Source organism: Notamacropus eugenii, chromosome 5 (assembly GCF_028372415.1).
Source record: "Notamacropus eugenii isolate mMacEug1 chromosome 5, mMacEug1.pri_v2, whole genome shotgun sequence".
Classification (NCBI taxonomy): Eukaryota; Metazoa; Chordata; class Mammalia; order Diprotodontia; family Macropodidae; genus Notamacropus; species Notamacropus eugenii.
This window is the reverse complement of record NC_092876.1, coordinates 172,673,365-172,694,638: the sequence shown is the minus strand read 5'-3', so window position 1 is coordinate 172,694,638 and position 21,274 is coordinate 172,673,365. Positions and strand designations below refer to the sequence as shown.

General features: G+C 42.4%; 1 protein-coding gene across 4 annotated transcripts in view; it reads right to left on the bottom strand.

The window, feature by feature from the left end:
* Positions 1-5,741: 5,741 nt before the first annotated feature.
* The window catches only part of LOC140505469 (glucose-6-phosphate exchanger SLC37A2-like), a 37,232-nt gene continuing 21,699 nt past the window's right edge, over positions 5,742-21,274 (bottom strand). For 3 of the 4 annotated variants that reach the window (XM_072611478.1, XM_072611480.1, XM_072611481.1), the window contains 18 exons: positions 19,866-19,947; positions 18,971-19,052; positions 15,453-15,531; positions 14,762-14,897; positions 14,379-14,455; positions 13,838-14,004; positions 12,756-12,793; positions 12,186-12,335; positions 11,928-12,018; positions 10,611-10,673; positions 10,190-10,275; positions 9,606-9,654; positions 9,244-9,317; positions 8,730-8,808; positions 8,416-8,513; positions 7,978-8,042; positions 7,613-7,668; positions 5,742-6,415 (listed from right to left, as the gene is read on the bottom strand). In XM_072611478.1, coding sequence (XP_072467579.1) covers positions 7,638-7,668; positions 7,978-8,042; positions 8,416-8,513; positions 8,730-8,808; positions 9,244-9,317; positions 9,606-9,654; positions 10,190-10,275; positions 10,611-10,673; positions 11,928-12,018; positions 12,186-12,335; positions 12,756-12,793; positions 13,838-14,004; positions 14,379-14,455; positions 14,762-14,897; positions 15,453-15,531; positions 18,971-19,052; positions 19,866-19,947 — 1,447 coding nt within the window. In that variant the 3' untranslated portion in view covers positions 5,742-6,415; positions 7,613-7,637. The remainder of the gene's footprint in view (positions 6,416-7,612; positions 7,669-7,977; positions 8,043-8,415; positions 8,514-8,729; positions 8,809-9,243; positions 9,318-9,605; positions 9,655-10,189; positions 10,276-10,610; positions 10,674-11,927; positions 12,019-12,185; positions 12,336-12,755; positions 12,794-13,837; positions 14,005-14,378; positions 14,456-14,761; positions 14,898-15,452; positions 15,532-18,970; positions 19,053-19,865; positions 19,948-21,274) is intronic. The other variant, XM_072611479.1, reaches the window with a different exon arrangement.

Sequence of the window (21,274 nt, the reverse complement as noted above, 5' to 3'; positions counted from 1 at the left end):
TCCCGTGCCCTCATTTTCTCCTCCTTCTTGGGCTCTTTAGTTCCTCTTTTTCTCATTTACTATCATATGAATCCAATATGAGACACTTGTGTCTTCATAGTACTATAATCGCTTTACCAGAGCTATGACTGTACATCTTTGGTGTCTGGCACGTGCTTTTACCTGTTTGAAGTCCCAGACTGAGTGAGGATAGTCATGAAATGGACCAAGGCTCTAAATTTCTTCTGTTTTCAAAATCAAATCATACATCCCTCCAGGGCTCATATTTTAAAATTTATTTATTTTTAGTTTTCAACATTCACTTTTGTAAGATTTTGAGTTCTAAATTTTCTCCACCTCTCCTCTCTCCAAGAAGGCATGCAATCTGATATAGGCTCTACGTATACATTCATATTAAACATTTCACATTAGTCATGTGGCAAAGAAGAATTAGAACTATTGCCCCCAGTACTGTTTAAGGCTTAGTCTTCTGGCTTAAATTCAGAACCCTGAAAATGAGGGCTACAAGTCAAACAAGCTGAAGTTGTTGAAACTTTAAGACTCTGGGGGAGATCGTCATTTTGTAGCTGTGGAGTCTGATTGTGAACACAGAGAAGTCGCAATTCCATCTTAGAAGGTATAGGAACTGAATTTTGACAGGGACACAGCTTAGGGAATCCTCAGGCATGGGGTTGAATTTTCCCCGATTTGTCATGGGTCCTACCTCATTATACAGAATAGTATAGTTAGGACTGAAGCTTCACTACAGAAATAGAGAAGGTTCAGAGGGAACTATTTGTGAGGAATCTGTTTTGGCACAGACCATATGTAAGGGAATAAAAGGGATGACTGGGAGATATCTAAACAGATTGGGAGGCAAGAACAGGCTAACAGATTTCATATTGTGCTTCTGTACTCTGGTTCAGAGCAGTTGCATCTGCCGCTCCTGAGGACCCCAGGTGCCTATGAGCTGCAGCACAAAGATGCTGGGCCAACCCAAGCAGAACACTGATTCCTAACAAGCACAGGCTTTTGCTTGTCACCTTCTCCTGGGAGAGTCCCTGCTGAAAGAGCAAGTCTAGGAAGACTCCTATGGGTAGGGGGTTGGTCATGTATCTATCTCCCTTCCACTTTCTCAGTAGGTGTTTAACTGTCAGATCACTATGTTAACAGCAGTAAGGCTGTCAGTGATTATTAAAATACAATACAATGGTAAACCAGGTTGGGAACTTTTCATTCTCCCTGACACCACCATTCATAAATAGCTATTTCAAAAACAGTACTTAGAGCCTTGTGGATGGCAGGGATGACCTTAAACAAAACTGTAATTTGTGAAATGTATAGTTTTACTATCTTCTAAACTTCTGCTTGCTGGGCTTGAAGTCCAAACCACAGGGCTGGAGTCAAAAGAATTTTCTCTTCCTGTAGCTTTCAGTCTTAAGCTGCTAGAACCTAGGAGAGGCAGATCCAAATTTTTCCTACAGATGTAGTAGGAAAAACTCAAAACAGATTCATGTTGTCAGCTGTTACTCATTTTGGGGCTTTTTAAGCCTTCAAAATGCATTGGATAATGTGGAAAACATGCATGTTTTATGTGTGTGTGTATGTGTATATATATATATATATATATACACACATATATATATATATAGTATGGGGTCTGCCTGCAGAAAACTGACAAGGTAAACAGGGCATGCATCATACATTATGTAACAGGTACCAGAGACATCCCTACCACTTTTAACATTTTAATTTGTTTTACTATGTTCCTATTCAATTGGCATCCTGTCCTGGTTAGTACTCATAATTATGACATAATGGTTGTTTCTCCCCCTTTCCTTCTTTTCTACTAAAGCGATACCTCCCATCTTCTAGGACCACCACCCATCTCTCAAAGCCAACATCAGCAATTTCAGCAAGACTGTCCTAGGACTGAACCTGTCCCCTTGCCAACTTTTCTGTCTCAGGGTCTACTGCATCTGTCTTAACAATGCTGAGTTATCAACCACTGCTTCTTCTTCTCCACCCTCCTACTCTGTAAGCCTCTCAATAGGTCTTTAAAAAGGAGAAATGCAAAGAGTTATTTATTGCTTTTTAATTACAAGTGCTACTGTAGTATCTATAAGGAGAAACACTTTAGGCTTAATTGAGACCAAATGTGAAGCTAAATTAAATGAATGACTAATTAACGTAATGCTCCTGCATTAGCCCCATGTGTGTGCTGAAGCCCACACAGAAGGCTTGACTCCAGGCCTCTGGTGATCATACAGTGCCCAAGGCAGAAGTGGGGCAGGAATCTTGGGGACTGGGGGAAAATTCACTGAGGAAAAGCTAATCCCAGTGCTGGGCTTCCCAAGACCGTTAGAAATTCATAAACATAACTTCTCTCAATTGTACACTTCTATGGTGGGATGAAAAAGTGACAGAGTTAAGAATTAACAGACTTCACACATGGAAACACACATGGAAAAGTATCCCTGGTTCCTGGTTCAGCCCACATATACCAATTTCCTAGGTATGCCCAATTTATGGGGTAGCAGAGCCTCAGCCTGGTCAGACTCCACCTGAATCTGAAATATGGAAAAAGATATGAACAAGACTTCTTAGCAAGTCAGGATGCACAAGATGGCAAGACTAGAGACAAAAAGGCTTTTAGACTAGTCCAAATAAAGTGATGAGGGGATGAGTCATTTTTCAGTTGTGTCCAACTCTTCATGCTCCCATTTGGGGTGTTCTTGACAAAGATACTAGGGGTTTGTCATTTCTTTCTCTGGCTCATTTTGCAGATGTGGAAACTGAGGTGAACAGGATTAAGTGACTTGTTCAGAGTCACATAGCCAGTAAATATCTGAGACCAGATTTGAACTCAGAAAAATGAGTCTTCCTGACTTCAGGCCCAGCACTCTATCCATTGTGCCACCTAGATGCCCCTGATAGTAGGTAGGACTGGGTTTGTGGAAATCAAATGGAAAGAACAGAAATATTTCAAAGAAATTAACCCATATGACTTAAAAACAGACAATATGAGATATAAACTACCATTTCTTCTCCTAACTCTGATCATTCATAAATTTTTTAAAACTAATTTTCCTCCTATTCCTCAAATGTAGAAAGGTAAGATTTAGTTCTTATCTCTCTGCTTGTCTGACTTTGTATTCTTTTCCTGGTAAATTTCACTTATTCTCAGTCTTCAACTATGATCTCTATACTAGTGATTCCCAAATCTGTACTTTTTAGCTTTGACTTCTATGCTAAGCTCGAGGTGCATCTCCAGCTTCTTAGTAAACGGTCTACTTGGGTGTTCCATTGTCTTCTCCATCTCAACTTGCCTAAAGTCAAATTCAAAATTTTCCCCTCCTTCCCCAATCCCAACCAAAACTAAATTTCTATAAATTGTATGATTTTTTTCTCATAATCAAAATCAGTATCACCAAGTCATGTAAATTTTTGTTTATTGTATCCTATATTATCTCTTTTCCATTGCCCCCAGGCTTCTCCTACACACTACCAGCACCAGATTAATCTGTCATCTCCCTTATTCAATAGTCTTTGATCACCTCCCAATGCCTGTAGAATAAAGTTCACATTTACCTGACCTAATCACCACTTCCCTAAACAATTTAATCTATTGTGTAGCCCTGAAGTACACCATATTGGGCAGCTAGGTTGCACAGTGGATATAGTACTGGGCCTGGAGTCAAGAAGATCCATTTTCCTGAGTTCGCATCAGGCCTCAGACACTTACCAGCTTTGTGACACTGGACAAGTCATTTCACCCTGTTTGCATTGGTTCCATGTCTTTAAAACAAGTCAAAGAAGGAAATGGCAAACCACTCTAGCATGACTGCCAAGAAAACTTCAAATGGGGTCACAAAGAGTCCAACACAACTGAACAACAACAAAACACATCATGGGGTTTTCCTTAAAAATATCGTGGTTTTTTTTTGCTTTTCCTAAAACACAAGTGCTTTTCAACCTTTTAATTATACCATCCTGCCTATCGAAATACTACGTATCCTTCCAGGCCTTTCTAAAGTCCCACTGCTTCCATGAAGCCCTCCCTAACCATTTTAGCTGTTTATTTCATTCTCCAAACGTGAATATTTTTGTTTATACCATTCATTAGGAAATAACTGCATTGTAACAGCTGTGGTATGACTGTTATTTAGCGTTCTGTACACATCTGGTCTCTTGAATCTTATTGTGAAGTCAGTAAGAGCAAGGAACATATCCTAATACTTTTCTTATTCTCTAGTTGCTAATATGCATCAAGCAATAAATTATTTGTCATGATAGCCTAGATACTTAGGAAATAGCTCAGTCTATGGCAATTTTGTTTTCTGGTGGTGGGAATCTATCTTAGAATAGCTCTCAAATCTCTAAATAAGTGCCACCTACAACCATGGGAGCCAATGCATTCTCCACAAACTTGAGTAGCGGGAAAATAACTGAAATATTGCAATAGGAGCCAATGCAAATTAATAAGTTAGAGGAATAAGGGAGTCATAAAACAAGTGAAAAAGGAACCATGAATAGTAGGAGATCCACACAGTATTGCTGAATTCCCAAGTCTCCTTTTCTCTGCAGTTTGAGATAGATCTGTTCCTCTTAGAGTTGACAAGTTCCAGGGAAGCCTCTATTTAGGCTCTGGGCACCATGGTGTTCTACCATGGGGTGGTATCACCATCTAGTGGCCAAAGAGGATATTGGAACTGCTAAAATGAACCCCATATCAAAGGGCTCTGAGTATAGGGATCAGGGTGTAAAGTCTACTGTGGGTAAATAAATTTTTCCTAAATCCTTTCTGATGACCCTTACTTGCTTCTTTTGTCTTTGTGGCCAGAGTAAGGTTTAATAAATAGCCATCTTTTTACCACTTTCTGAAACTTGAATGTATTGTTTGGGGAAGACGGTGGAATGAAAGACACGCAGTATTAACTCACTTTTCAAACAATTTATGCCCAGCCAGACTATGATAATGAGGCATCAAGCTCAACTAATACTTGGCTATGAAACCGACCTGCCACAGATGCCATGCCAAAAGACAGAGGTTTCTTACAAGTGATGTCAATATCCTTTATGAATCCCTACTGAAAATTAATGGCAAGGCAGCTCCAACATCACCAACTACACAGTCTCAGAATGCAACCTGAACTGAAGGTGATAAAAACTACTGGACTTGGTGCAGAATGGATAGTATAACAGCAGTAAGCCAATCCTAGATGTTCCTATAGAGGACCAAAGTATGGTGACCATAAAAAGAAAAAAGCACAAGGTTATAAGGATGATGAAGCATGGTTTTAAGTTATATAGTACTGCTACAAACATCCAGGAGACCACAGCAGTCACCAGCCCAGGCTGGCAAACAGCAAACCAACTGTAATTATTTATAGAAGACCTGAGTTCTCTAAATAAAATCAGGTATATTAAGGCAAGGAGGCAGTTACAAAAGTACTTAACATGTCTACAAGCAAGAACCACAGAGGAATAAATGAGTCTTCATTTGTACCCGTGGTTATTGGCATTGCCATATAAATCATTATCTCATCTTCCCAACTATATTTTAAGTTTTTTGAGGAAAGATTAACTCTTATGCCTCTGTATCTTGAACATTACCCACCTCAGTACTAAACATGTGGTAGGTCCCTGAAATATAACCAAATTAGGATAAAAGACATCACACACATTTACATATATACATACACACAAACAGCTCTTTTTGATCGCACAACAGTTGACAAAACCCATCATCTACCAAGACAAAGGTTTATGTTAAAATTTTAATCAAGAATGGAGAAGTTGAGGTGTCATTTATAAACAGAGGCAGAGTGGCACAGGAAGGTAGAGAAGTGGGGAAGTACAGAGATATGATGGTCATAGAGCAGGGAAGCAGAGTAGACCCCAAACTCTGCATCTGTTCACCAGAAAACATGGTAAGGCACTTCTGTTATAGAAGAGAACAATTGATTGTAAAGTCAGTTGAAATACAATGGTATTGGGCAGAGGAGAGAAATAGTGTGGCCAGTTGTTGTGTTTTGTCCCCACAGAATTCTCACTTTCTGTCTTAGCACCTAAAATTTGAGTCACCCAATTCAGCAAAGAAACTAGACCTAGGACATGCCCTTCTTTTCTTGTGATTGGGATGCCCCCTTAGCTCCAGCCCTACTATTGTATGTACTACTTGCAACACACTCCCTGCTCAAAAAATGTATTGTTTTCTTTAATCTATGATTCCCTGAGGCTGTTTAGCCTCTTTTCTGCTGGAAATTCTTTCTGGACCTGTAATAGGTCCCTGGGCTGGCCTGGGGCTAGGCAGCTCAGTCTGCCCCAAATGTCTTTTTATGTCTGTGGGTGTCTAAATTGGGGAATTTTCCCGGGATCCAGCAGAAATCCTTGGCACCTATATTTCAGATGGGGGCCTCATATTTTTTTATACCTAGAAGGAAGAGAGAAACTCAGGTTAGAGACCTACAACAGAGATGAGAGGATCAGGCAGAGTCTTACACCTCCCCGGAAGAAAACTAGATCTCAGTAGTCACCCTTCAAGTTCTACCTTATGCTGATTATAAATAGAGGGTGAAGGTAGGAGCTATAAATCTCCCTTCTACTCTAAAGAAAGAAAATCAGGGCTGGAAATAAGGTTCTACAAGGAACCAGTTAGAGTAGAGCCACCTCATTCCCCTTCCTTTTTTTCAGCACTTCTGAATGTCCTTCTCACCTCTATCCCACTTTGTGTCCAATGAGTGAGAGGGAGACTGACTCATAAATAAACTGCTCTAGTATTAAATGTTGCCTGGCTCCCTCTTTAGAGAGAGTAGCATGGCTCCCTATCCAGTCTCCAAGCTTCCCACCTTTCATATCCACATGGGTGACCAGTCCCTGAAGGAAAAGAGCTCCCCTAATCACCTTTCCCCAGAGAAACAGCACTAGAATAGAGCTGCTCCCCAGGCTTCCTATGAAAGGCAAAAATAAACTTCCTCCCTATCCTTTACCCATCTAGCCTGGGTTCAAAGCATCATCCAGATCCCTAAAACCAAGAGAGAAATTCAGGGGGCCATAGAAAGGGTTATCCCTACCACCATCACCACCACCACCATCAACACCACCACTACCACCACCACAGTCCCAACCTCTGACCACTCCCTTTGCTATCCCCATCTCCTGTCCATGCCATCCCATTTCCTCCCTCCCTTTCTTCTCCCTACAAACCCCACTGCCCATCCACAAAAAGCAGAGAGAGAACCAGGCCAGGTATCTCCATTGGACTTGATAAGAATTAAGTTTCATAGTTTTCTTCACCCCATAAGCCAAAGTATCAGATAACCTTGGATTAGATCAGATAACCTCATGACAGTAGCATTATGACTGCAAAGAGGGGAGCCTTTACTCCAAAAGTTAGCCCCACCCCTAAAGGCTCCAGGAAAATGATCCTTCCCAAAGAAGGCAGAAACCCATGTCCAGGTTCTGCACTTCCTAAGGAAATCCCCATGCACATTACATTGTGTTTAAATCACAAGTCCTTGGAGCTGACCCCTTTAGAAGCAAGCAAGAGAAGTCACACTGGTGAGGAGAGTTGGCATGCAGTCCTGGTTCCAATTATAAATCATTCATGAGACTAAGGGAATATACTCACAATACAAACCACAGCCCACCGGACACTACCTCGGGTGGGTTAAGGCCAGACAAGAGCTATGAAGACATATGGAAGACAAAGATGTTAGTAATAGTTAGCAAGGTGTTGGGAGGGAGGGCAAGAAGTAAGAAGGCTGGAGGCTTCAGATTAGGCTCCCTGGAGTCCAGGTGAAGACTTTTCAGGGAGTCGGGGCTCAAGCAAGCCTCATGGTAGTTTTTAAAAGTCAGAGATTAGTCTCTGGTTCTCTAGCAGCACCCAGGGGTAGACTATAATTGCCACAAAATGTGGGATTTGGGAGAGCCTCTAAAACTGAGTGCCCAAGCAAGCCCTCCAGTTCAAGGACCTTAGATCTCAGGAGAACTCACCCTCTGTTTCTGTTCACATTTCCACTCCAGACCTGGATCTCTTTGTACACCAAACGAGAGAGGAACTGTAGGGGAGAAGAAAGCAGATGGGGAAATATGGAGCAAGGCAGATACCAGCCATTGTAGAAGTCTGGGGTAAAGAGCTAGGATCGGGTGTAGCAGTGCCTTCCACATAGTATACATTCCATAAATATTTGCTGATTAATTATAGGGTGGAAAGATAGTAACCTTGGGTGGTGGATTATATGAGGAATGTAATATAGCTCTGAACTATTCAGAAAAGAAAATACAGCCACTTCTATACAGTCCCAGATTTTCTTGTGCCAATTCCTTCCCTGGAGAGGCCCTGCTAAACAGCCAGGCAGGAGTGCCGTAACATTGGGTTGGGACCACATGTCCCTTCTCCACACCAACTCTTGACCCAAAAAGGTCATTTACCAGGCAAGCCAAGACATCTGCAGAGATAAGCATATAGAAGACATTGTTCCAGCCTGTCGGGGAGATGAGTCCAGCTAGCAGAGGCCCTAAAGCAGCACCTGGAGGGAGAACACAGACAGTGTGAGGGGCAAAGCAAGATGGTCCTGACCTCAGGTGACTGTAGTCTCCTCTGCTGTAACATTCTCCCTGCAACTCAGTTGTTCCTCTAGCCCACCCCATCCTCAGGGTGCTTATCTGTGTAATGGAAGAGATCAGGGCCCAACTGCCTGGGATAAGGAGTAGAAAGGACAAGGACCAAGCCAAAGCACACTGACCTATGGAGCCAGTCCCATCAATAATGGCTGACACAGTGGAAAGCGCCTTTGCATTGCCCTTCAGACTTTTGTGTGTGCCCTGGGGAGATAAGAGACGGTAGAATCAGGTGTCCATCACAAGCAGTTTGCATCTCTGCTATTCAGCCAGGCTGACAGTGCAGTCAAATTCATCAAGAAGATTATCAACCTCTGACTTGGGATAGACTCAATACTAGCAAAAGCTCACAGCTCATAGCAAGTTTGACGCTGGTACTGAGGAGATGGCTGACTTGAAGAACACAATTTATTCAGAAGGGAAAATGTTCCCCAGACAACATGCTGACCTGTCCAGCATTGAGTAAAGAGAGAAGGAATGGACATGAGACCGGAAGAGAGACACCTCTAATCTTGCAAACAATTCCCTCCTCTAATCAGGTAGACCTCATGGGGAGCTGGGACCCTCCATGACATAGGACACCATGAATTATGCTAAGTCAGGAAATACAAAGCCACTTCCCAGGTGCCCTGAGCTTACCAGGTCAGCTGAGACAGCAGTGGTGATGAGAGCATAGGGTCCATTGACCAAAGCCCCACAGATAATCAACATCACTAGAAGGTAGAAACAAAGATAGTGGTCATCCTCACCAAAGGCTAAAGCTGAAAACTGCTCCCAGTCTTAAAGGACTGTTTCCCATAGAAAATAGATTCCTAGTTCTTACTTCTGTACCCCCAGTAAATTTCAGTGCACTGAATTGGTTTCCTAGTCCTTCCTTCCATGCCCCCATCCCTAACGTACTCCTAGATACTTCAAATACTCAGAGAACCAAACCTCTCCCTCCCTGGTCCCTTTCCATGGATGCCCATGGAAATTCAAAAGAACCCAAGTTGCAGCCTCACCTACAGAACTGGCAATCCCATTCTGGCCAAAAGAGTTGTACAGGAATAGCTGGTAGAGGAAGAAGGAAGAAGAAAGCATATGGAATAAAAAGGTCATTATTACTTTCATTAGGTTTTTATAGGGACTGTGATCCATAGATCTTGACATTATCCTTTTCTATCCTGGAATTCCTGTTTATCTTGTCTACCCTTCCTAAGACAGGTAGAAATCTTTGTCCCCAAGAACAGATTCCAAGACCTCCTTTAGGAATCTGAACTAAGAATTCTTAACTCTTCCTATCTGAAAATTCTTACCGAATCTAAATTTACCAACATAATATAAGCCAAAATTGCCTCTTTATCTGAGTTAAGTGGCAAAGTAAAACAGCTGGCCTTCCTCTTTTTCACAATAACCTATTCCCATTTCCTACCCCCACCACACAAAAAACACAACACTCTTTTCCCTAAGCTAGATAGTTCTCCAAGTTTTCCACATTTCTCTTAATACTATGCCAGCCCTCTTGCTGATAAGCCAATGATTTATTCCCTACAAACATCCCCCAAGCAGTCATCCAACCATCCCCTCCCAAATGATAAAGACTAACCATAGGGGCAGCTACAATCAGCATGGCACAGCAGGTAGTGGCCCTGCCATTGGTATAGTCTGAGATGATCCCTGCAAGGATGCCACCTGTAACACATACCCCCACCTTACCACCCACTGCATTTGATCTCCTTATATTACCACATCCTAGAGAATAGGATGTGGACAAAGGATTCTTTCCACTCCACCCTTCCCCACATACCCCCTTATAAATGAAAAAACAAGTATGAGGAGGAACAGGTTTTCCCAAAATCTGCCTGGCCAGGCAGAAATCTCTGGAAATGTATGTCCTCTCCTCTAATTCTCCTTGACTAAGCTAAGCCTTATTGACCATGTACTTCCCTCCCCTATCCTACACTACTCTACTCAATTCCAGGGAAAAGACTCAGCCCTCCAGGAAAAACAAGCACAGAGAGCCTGACCTATTATGCCACCAACATCAAAGAGGGTAGAAAGATCCCCAGCTTCCTTGGGTCCAAAATGAGCTGTGGAGAAATCAAAACGGTAAGAACTGAGAAAAAATCTGGCCTTATGCTTAAGAGTAACACAACTAGCTGACTAAAATGGATAACTTGGAAGATTCACGGAGCATCTGAGGAACAGTATCCATGGAACTCTGCAACTCTCTTTAAAGAAAAGTCTAAACTCAAGGTTTACCATGACTAATTCCCATAATGCACTGCTTAAGCTGCTAGAATGTATAGAAAAAGGCAGCTTTGTAGGAGTCAGAGAAGTCAAAACAAGGATGGTTGCTGATGATAAAAAGAGGCAGGTAAGAAGGAGCTTGGGGGCTCAGGTGGGAGCAGAGGATAACTTAGGGGGACCTCAAGAGGATTTGGAGTCCTCATCGCTGGAGTGGCTAGAGAGGGAGGAGAGGAATGTGGTGGAAGGTATTGGGAGTCCAAAGGGGCTTGGGAGCTGTGGATGAAGGATGGAGAAGGGTGTGCCTTGCTGCAGTTTTTATCGTAAGACACACCTAAGAAAGACTGACAGCTTTGTTTATTAGGGGAAGTGATATCTTGTTCTATGCATGTTAAGGGATGAGAAAGGTTCCCAGTGAAGTACATCTCCTAGCTGAAATAGTCACTGAACACCACATCTTTGCCAGCCAACAGAGAGAAGTATCTACTGTATGCCCAGGCTGAGGACAATGTGACAGAGCAGAGCCAGCACTGGAACAGAACACAGTGATCCTCGCAATGTTGATGAATTCTCCCTTCAGCAGAAAAAGTTATAAACTGCACTAGTGGTTGGTTTTAAGGTGACTGCAGGCCTTGCCCCAAAAGCCTCCATTTCACCACCCAACTTAGAGTCAGGTAGCCTTAAATGGGTTCTTGCTGGGCTATGAAAACAGAAGGTAAGAAGTCAGAACAGGGAACTAACGAAAGGGAAATGCAGTATGTGGTACATTGTGTTATCTTCAATTTTGTCTCAAAAGATGGAATATGATATGATGGAAGATGACTGCATTCTATGGACCTGGGGATATTGGGAGTGGGGGTGCCTAAAAGCCCCAGTATCCAATTTTTAAGCCTCTTGCTTTTTCTCACAAGACAGACTACACAAAAATGTGTTCCCAGACTTGAACCACATGCAAAGTGCTTGAGCAATCCTTTACTCTGCTGAGCCATCCACCCCCATTAACATCTCAGGCTTCCAAAATAGTCTTTAACAACTTCTCTCCTTATTTCTCCCCTCCAATCATCTCCCCACTTTCTCCACCTAGCACATGCACTTACCTACATTAACGATGTAGAGGGGCAACCAAAATAAGAAGGTATAACTGACCAACTTGGCAAACAGCAGGCACAAAGAGAACTCCACTACACCCTGGAGGAAAGTAAAGGGACCATGGAGATAGTGCCAAGGGACTCCTCATCACTGATCTCAGGGCACTCTGTTCTGGTCAACCCCTTATAGAAAGAAATCTCTGGAATAACCACTCAGGCACTACACTCCTTCACCCCCTTCACCCCTGTCAATCCTCCCTTACTCACCGGGATCCTGAGTGCCCCTAGGAAACTGATGGCCTCAAGTTTTTCATTTGACTCCTTGGAACATCCAGCACCTTCAGTTCCTCTCTCCCTCTCAGAGCAATGCCCAGCCACTGAATCCACAGATGTACCCAGGTCTTCAACAGGTCCATTCTGAACACAGTGGGGAAAAGTTACTTAACGTGGGGAATGAGGTTCAGACACTCCCCCTCCCACAGAATGGAAATCCAGGCTTACTCACCATTACCTGAGGGGTGAGGGGACATCCCTGACTGAAAGGAATAGGCCCTAGAGTCAGAGGCTTAAATTCATGGTTATACATAGACCCTCCTATAGAATTCACTGATCAGCTATGGCTGGCTCTGGCTCTGATGGAGATTTAGGTGGTAAAATGTGAAGTAGGAAGTGAGAGGTAGGGATCAGTCAGGTCTGTTTAGTAACTGGCTGGTTTCCCAACATCTCCTTCCTACTAGCCTGCTGCTTCTAGCAACTAAATCTCTGGAAACCAAAATTAGAAAGGAATGAGGAGAGTAGGGTCACCTTTCAGCCTTTTCTGAGAGGGTTCATACTCACATGGTGCTGAGGTGGGGTACAATTCACATCTTCAGGGTCTGAAAGAAAAAGTGGGGATCAGTCACAGAAGGCCAGGCCCTATCATTCCTGAACATCCTGATCCCTTCATTCCTTACTAGACAGCTCAAATCAGTCAGAATTCGGGGACTTAACACCTTAGTTATAAGGAGGAGGAAAAGAAAAACAGTGAAACTAAAAGAAAAGGAAGAGTGTATTGGGAGGCAGGAGTTGTTCAGTCTTTTCAGTCCGGTCCAACTCTTTGTAACTCCATTTAGCAAAGATTCTAGAGTGGTTTGCCATTTCCTTCTCCAGCTCATTTTACAGATAAGAAAACTGAGGCAAACAGGGTTATCCAGGGTCCGACGCCTAGTAAGAGTCTGAGGCTGGATCTGAATTCAGGTCTGCCTGATTCCAGACCCCATGCTTTATCCACTGTACCACCCAGCTGCCCAAGAGGTAGGAGACCTGGATTCTAATCCCAATTGTCTCTAGATGGTTGTATGACGTTAAGTAAACCATTTCAGCTTTTGGTATCAATTTCTTACCTGTAAAGTAGAGATGATACTAACTTCCCTATCTATGTCACAAGACTACTTACAAGAATCAGATGAAATACTGAATGTGAAAGTACTATTTTTTTTAAAAAGCCCCATAAAGAAAAACATTGCCAGCTGCTACATCTTAAAATCTAGCACTTAAACGTTTGCAGAGTGCTTTATATATCCATTGTCTCATCTGATTCTCACAATGATGATGAATTTAAAGCAGACACCTCAATTTCAAATCTTGTCTCTGTCGATGGTTTGTTATATGACCAATGACAAATGACTTTTTCAAGTCTCGGGTTTTATCATCTACAAAACTGAGATAATGCTGGCATACTATGTACCTCACAGGATGGCTATGAGGAAAACACTATAAATTTTAAAGTGCTTCACAAATGTAAGTTAACATCAATCATCTCTTTTTCTCAGCCCCTTAGGTACAGAAAGATCTTCAGACTAGAAAAACAAAAATTTAGTGTGATGCTCATTAGAGAATCCTGGGAAAGGAGAAGACCCAGGAGTTAGTTCTCCACTCACACTCAACCAGGAAGAAGAAGCTGATGATGCCCATGACAGCGATGACAATACCAGGCACGATGAAGGACAGGCCCCAAGCTGAATCCACCCAGATACCTGCAATCAGGGAGCCCAGTATGTTGCCCACAGATGTGTGGGAGTTCCAGATACCCATGATAAATCCACGCCTAGAGACAGAAGCAAGAAGGTGGAGGAGGAGAAAGGAGGTAGAAAGGTTAGCAGCCTAGCCCTAAGTCAAGCAGCTAATTAAGAATTTCATCTGATGAGCTCAAAGCACCAAAGGTGCAACTGAGGCCATAAGCAAGGAAGGGAATTGACCTGTCACCTGTTCAGATAGGAAGAGAATTGAGATATCTTAGCACCTTCCAGATGAGTTCTCTCTCTATTCAGTCCCCTATCCTGGAGTCCCAAATGCAGTTACACCACTATCCTTCACCAGTGAAATCCATACCCAGTTTTGGGTAGTCTCTCTCTCTTCTTCTAAGCACCCTCCAATTCCCATTCCCATTTCCCATCTCCCCTCCCCCAGGCCTATACTCACTTTCCCTTCCCAAACCAGTTACCAACACAGGTCACCACCGATGGCCAGCCTGTGGTCTGTGCCAGTCCATTAAAGATCTGCAGGAAGAGAACAGTTAAGGAAATGTATGATGAGCACAGAGTAACTTCAAGGATCTGGAGGTGAAAAGCAGGGAGGGGAACAAAAAGTTGGGAAAGGAATTCTGCCCATACTGCTCAAAGACCATACACAGAGCTTTCACAGAGCTAAAAAACAAAGAAAACAAAACACAATGCCCTTCTGTTTCCATATCCTCCCAACTAATGATGAAAGAGCAGAGAAGACAGGTTGGGTTTAGAGGAATGGGAACAGGTATGGAGGAAGAATTGGGGCAGGAAAATAAATCTGAAAAAGGGAACCTGTACCTGGACGAACACATAGTACCACAGTTGGTGGATGTTCCAATAATAACCCAGGCCAAACAGTGCAGTAAAAATTCCACTCAGCAGCATCCCAGCAAACAGGTAATAGCGGAGGGGAAGTCTCTCCCCAAAAATTCCACTGAAGAAAATGAATCATTTAATCTCAAAAAATATTCCAGTCATAGCCCATACCTGACACCCAGCCCACTCCTCATACCTGGTCTCCTCCCCAATTCCACCTACCATTAAGGTAAGGATTTTGGAAGTCTAGGTCGTAACAAAAGGGCTCCCCTCAACATATGTATCCAGGTAAAAAATGATTACTCAAGGGCAATCCGTAAAGGAGAAGTCAGAAAGGGGACAGCCTCAGGTGGCAAAGGGACACCTCCACCTGTTTGCCTAAAGATTAAAAATTATTGATCAAAGGCAGCCTTGGAAGGGAAAACAAGTTATAAATAGGCAGCCAGTGGTGAGAAAGTAAAGAAGAGCCTTATGTCTAGGGGATTTTGTCTGTGAGGAATGTTAAAGGGTTGATTTGTACGTATTTGGTCTCTTCATTAGCTGAGTCACCTCCTTTCCCATTTTCCTGTTGCATCCTTAAATAAATGCACTAGAACTGACAAAGATACTTAACTCAAGAAAAATTATCCCAATTTATTCTATGCTAGGGATGGCTCTGTCTCTCCCTCAATACCTGATGAACATGCCAACAGCATAGGCAATCAGAAAAGCATCGTCTACACCCCCCAGCAGTTCCTTGTAGTTGTCCTGATCTGCAAACAAATGAAAAATATGCCTTCTCAATCAGACTGCCTCAGGATGGGCAACCTCTCAACTCCCCCAGTCACCACCAGATAGTTATTAATCAAACACTTATTAAGTGTATATGCCAGATACATATAGGTCTAGGCAAAGACTTAAATCTCTGCCTTCAAGGAACTTACATTCTATACTGAGAGACAAAGATGCACAGAGAGAGAGAATGGATACAAGGTGATTTTGAAAAGAAAGCACTAGTAGCTAGAGGAAGAAAGGGGCAGAAAAAGTCTCCTGTAGAAAGTGGCACTTCAGCTGAGCCTTGAAGAAAATTAGCAATTCTGAGAAATGATGGTGAGGAGGGTATGCACTTCAGTCATGGGTATAGGTGCAGAGATGGAAAATGAAGTAACTTGAAGGAGGAATAGCTAGGAATTCAATTTAGCTGCACTGCAGTGTTCACACAGCAAGGAATACTTTATAAAGGTAAGTCAGGAGGTTGTGAAGGGCTTTAAATGCCAAATAGAGGAATTTATATTTGATCCTGGTGCAAATAGGGAATCACTGGAGTTTATTGAGTAGGGAAGTGACATGGTCATGCCTGCCCTTTACAAAAACAATTGTGTGAAGGATGGATTGGACAGAGATGGTACCTGAGGCCAGCAGACCAACCAGAAGACTACTGTGGTAGTTCAGGTAAGAGGTGATGAGGGTTTAAGGTAATTCAGGTAAGAGGTGATGGGGTGGCTTTGGTTTTTTGTTTGTTTGTTTGTTTTACTAATTTTATTTATTTTCAGTGTTCTACAATCACTACCATATAACTTAGATTTTTTCCCCTCCCTCCCCCCACCTTCCTCCTCCCTGTCTGACAGCATACAATTTTTTATAGGTTCTACACATACATTCCTATTAAATACATTTTCACCATAGTCATGCTGTATAGAAGAATTAAAATGAATGGGAGAAATCATATAACAAACCAAAATGTAATACAAAAGAAAATGATCTGCTACATTCTGCAATTGAACTCCATAGTTCTTTCTCTGGATGTTGAAGGCATTTTGCCTTAAAAGATCATTGGGAATTTTTTTAAGTCCTTGCATTGCAATGAAGTTCCAAGTCTACCAGAAAAAACTCTCACACACTGTGATCGTTGCTGTGCACAAAGTTCTCCTGGTTCTGCTCCTTTCACTCAGCATCAGATCATATAAGTCTTTCCAGGCCTCTCTGAAGTCTTCCTGTTCATCATTTCTTATAGTGCAATAGTATTCTGTTACAGTCATATACCATAATTTATTCAGTCATTCCCCAGTTGATGGGCATCCCCTTGATTTCCAGGTTTTGGCCACCACAAAGAGTGCTACTATAAATATTTTTGTACATGTGGGACCCTTTCCCATTTTTATGATCTCTTGGGGATACAGTCCTAGAAGTGATATTGCTGGGTCAAAGGGTATGCATATTTTTGTAGCCCTTTGGGCATAGATCCAAATTGCTCTCCAGAATGGTTGGATAAGCTCACAGTTCCACCAACAATGAATTAGTGTTCCAACTCTCCCACATCCTCTCCAACATTTATCATCTTCCTGTTCTGTCATGTTTCCCAACCTGATAGGTGTGATGTGGTACCTCAGAGTTGTTTTGATTTGCATCTCTCTGATCAATAGTGATTTAGAGCATTTTTTCATATGACTATAGATACCTTTAATTTCTTCCTCTGAAAACTGCCTGTTCATATCCTTTGACCATTTATCAATTCGTGAATGACTTGTATTTTTGTACATTTGACTCAGTTCTCTATATATTCTAGAAAGGAGGTCTTTATCACAGACACTAGCTGCAAAAATTCTTTCCCAGCTTTCTGCATCCCTCCAAATCTTGGTTGCATTGGATTTGGTTGTGCAAAAACTTTTCAATTTAATGTAATCAAAATTATTCTCTTGCACTTCATAATGCTTTCTATCTCTTCTTCAGTCAAAAATTCTTCCCTGCTCCATGAATCTGATAAATACACTATTCCTTCCTCCACCAATTTGTCCATAATATCGATCTTTATACCTAGATCATATACCCAATTGGACTTTATTCTTGTGTACAGTGTCAGACATTGGTCCATGCCTAGTTTCCACCATACTGTTATCCAGTTTTCTCAGCAATTTTTGTCGAACAATGAGTTCTTATCCCAGAAACTGAGGTCCTTGGGTTTATCAAACACTAGATTACTATATTCATTGCCTACTGTGTCGAGTACCTAGCCTATTTCACTTGTTTACCCTTATGTTTCTTAGTCAATATCAACAGGTTTTGATAATTGCTGCTTGATAATACAATTTGAGATCTGGTAGAGCTAGGCCACCTCCCCTAGCATTTCTTTTCATTAGTCCCCTTGTTATTCTGGACCTCTTGTTCTTCCAGATGAATTTTGATATTATCTTCTCCATCTCTAGAAAACAATTATCTGATAGTTTAATTGGTATGGCACTAAATAAATAAATTATTTTAGGTAGAATTGTCATTTGTATTATATTGGCTTGGCCTACCCACAAGCAACTGATGTTTTTCCACTGGGGTGGCTTTGTGAGCAAAGAGGTGATATATGTCAAAAATTTGGTAAATGAGTGGCTATGTAGGAGTAGAGGTGAGGTATATGGATGACACTGAGGTGAAAATTTAGAAGATGAGAAGGATGGTGGTGATTTTGACAAAAATAGCAGGGAATGGGAGGTCTTAAGGGAAAGAGAATGAGTATTGTTTTGAATAATCTGATTTTTAGATAGCTGCAAGACATCCAATCAGAAATGTCCGGTGATGCAAGACTAGAGATCAGGAGAAAGATTAGACCTGGTTATTGGTCTTAAGAGTAAAGAGCATAGGAGATAGTAAGTAAATCTCCATAAGCTGGTGAGGTTGCTAAGAAAACATAATAAGAGATGAAAAGAGGGCCCAGAGCACCCACAATTAGGGGGCATATTGTGGGTGATAAGCCAGCAAAGGAAACTGAGTAGTCATAGAGGTAGGAAAAAAACCAAGAAAGAGGAATATCATAACCCAGAGAAGAGAGAGCAATAGTATTATGCTGCAGAAAGGTCAAAAAGGATGAGGATTGGGAAAACATAATAAGATATGGCAAGCAATCATTGGAGACTTGAACAATCCATACTACACACATCCATAAAACACACAGTGGTAGATGTTGGGAAATACACAAAGTTAAGACAAATCCCTGTCCTCTTAACACTTAATAGAGGGATAAGACACAAAGACAGATATATAATAACATATTACTTGACAAGTATATTGGATAGGTACCAGATAAAGCACTAAATCTCACCCCTTTCCCTTCCCAGGGGGTCAGCTTTCCATGAGTTATCACAACCCCCATCCACTCCTCTTACTCACGGCAGAGCTGGGAAAGTATTAAGGGTAGAGAGCAGAAAAATTCAACCAGACTCTTACCAAATGGAGCCCAGTTACACCATGTGGTGCTGTTGGAGTTGTTGGGATTTTCTAGCTCTGAACAGTTTCGATGCAGCTGACTCTGAGGAAGCAAAGGGTTAATGTGAGAATCATCCTCACTGATTGAGAGGCCCAGTAACTAAACACTGAGACTCCTTCATCTCCAAGAACTAATCCCACCCAGTCAGATTCTTTAGCCTAACTCCCATTGAAAACATACTGCCCAATGGGCTGATGTGCCTAAATATGCACAAAAGTCTGAACTAACCCCACCCCCTTGCCTCAAGTCCCTGATTACCTCATCTCCCCATCTGTAGCAGGTTTTGCTCTGTAAGAATCCGTAGCCTCCCCTGTGGACTTCCCCCTTAACAGAGGATCCCCCTTAAGTAGGCATCTCCCTTGAGGGGGCTGTTGTTCTTAAGGAGCTCTCCCCACTTAAGCTACATCTCTCTTAAGGGGTAGAGGAGACTGCTTGGGGTATGAGTGTTATCCCAATAAATGCCTTTACTTGATTTAGAGACCAAAACAAAACAAACCCCCCCCCCCCCCCAAAAAAAAAAAAACCACACTGCCCCTCCCGGCTCCCAAAGCCTCACAAAGCTTCCTGGTCTCTTGTGCCTACACCTCTGGCTGACACCTCATGCAAAGTATATGCTTGTGAAAAGTGAAGCAAGGGGAGCTATGCAAAAGGGGACCTAGGGTGAAGTGGGGGGAGCCACTGCCCTTCTCAAGCAGACTGGGAGGACAAAAAACATGCCAGATGCCTGAGAATGTGTAAGAACTTGTCTTTCAGGGCTCTGGGAGTACATCCTGCCAGTCAAGGGTATTCCCAGCATAGGACTGCTTCCTCTCTCAAGTCACTCTACTCCTTACCCTGGCTTTTCCATGGCCTCACCTTGACAACACTGATTGGCTTCCTAGACATGTGGTAACACGTATAAATGAGAAATGTGAGTAGCAGAATAAGACCCCGGTACCTGTAAAAAATGGAATAGGTATCTTAGTCAACAGGAAGCAGTTGTAGTTGGCAGCACCAATCCACCAGAATCCACAGGGCCAGGAATCATGATATATACAACTCTATCCCCCAGCCATATCCTAGGGTTTGCAACATGGTTCCTCAGAAAGAGCTCAGTAAAGAACAACTTGGCCTAGAAATTCACAGAAGCAAATCAGAAGATCTAGGAATACTGAGCTGGAACTCAAAAAGATAAGAAGAGAGAATGTTTATTCCTATCTCCAGAAGTGGGACTCAAGAGTTAGGCAGGAGGAGGAGGATGGTAATAGCCAATAAAGGCTCCCACCTACTGCTCCAACCCCAAATTATATAATACCTCTCAGCTGGGCTGACTCATTATCACCATAGACCAAAAATCCTTTCTGCCCATCCTTTACCTCCCTTCAGTTGTCTCTTTTTCTTTCTTTAAAAGAGAGGAAAGAACTTGGGTTCACTTTTATGGGAGCAGTTTAGAAAAGTAGATTTGGGGCCATTTTGTATCCTAGTCCTGGGGATAAAGGAGGAAGAGTCCCAATATGTCAAGGGAAGACTCCCCTCCAGACATGAAGATAGAATGAATTTCTCCCAGCTATAAGATATACTATAACAGAACTTGGGCTGTTCTCACCAACACTAATACTCATCTTCTTCCCCTTATACCCTTTGGTTGAGATTATTTTCTGGGCCAGACTATTTCCTGAACCTATGTACCAAATTTCCCTGCATCCTAACCCTCTATCCCAACCAAAAATGTACACTATACTCTCCAGCTGTGCTTTTCTGTAACTACAGGGGCATCCACTTTTTTTGGTTTATGGCTCTATAGCTAGAAGGGACCTCAGAGGTTAACTTTTTAACCTAGTCATTTGGTTAAGTGAATTACCCAAGGTCACATAGGTAATAAGTGGCGGAGCTGGGATTTAACTCAAAGCCTCAGAAATTCAGCACTCTTTCTACTATATTATGTTGTTTCCTTACTCTTTTCCTCTATTCAAGAGTTCTCAGGAAACTGAGGCTCAAAGGGGGAGAGGGTCCTGGAATGGATAAAATACAGGAAAGTACTAGAGTCCTGCCTAATCCCAACCCAGTCTACCTTTGCCTTGCCTTCAAAAACTTTTCCTCTTTCCATCTGTGGCTCATGTACCTCACATAGCCCTATATTCTCCGAATTGGGGTTACTGGCTGGGGATAGTAAGAAATCTGCTCAGAGTTTCCACAGTCACTCTCCTGCCCTATGGTGGGGTCTGGAGGAGTGGAATTAAGCTCCTTGGGTCTGTCATTATCTGCTTTCCTGGCAGGGAGAGATC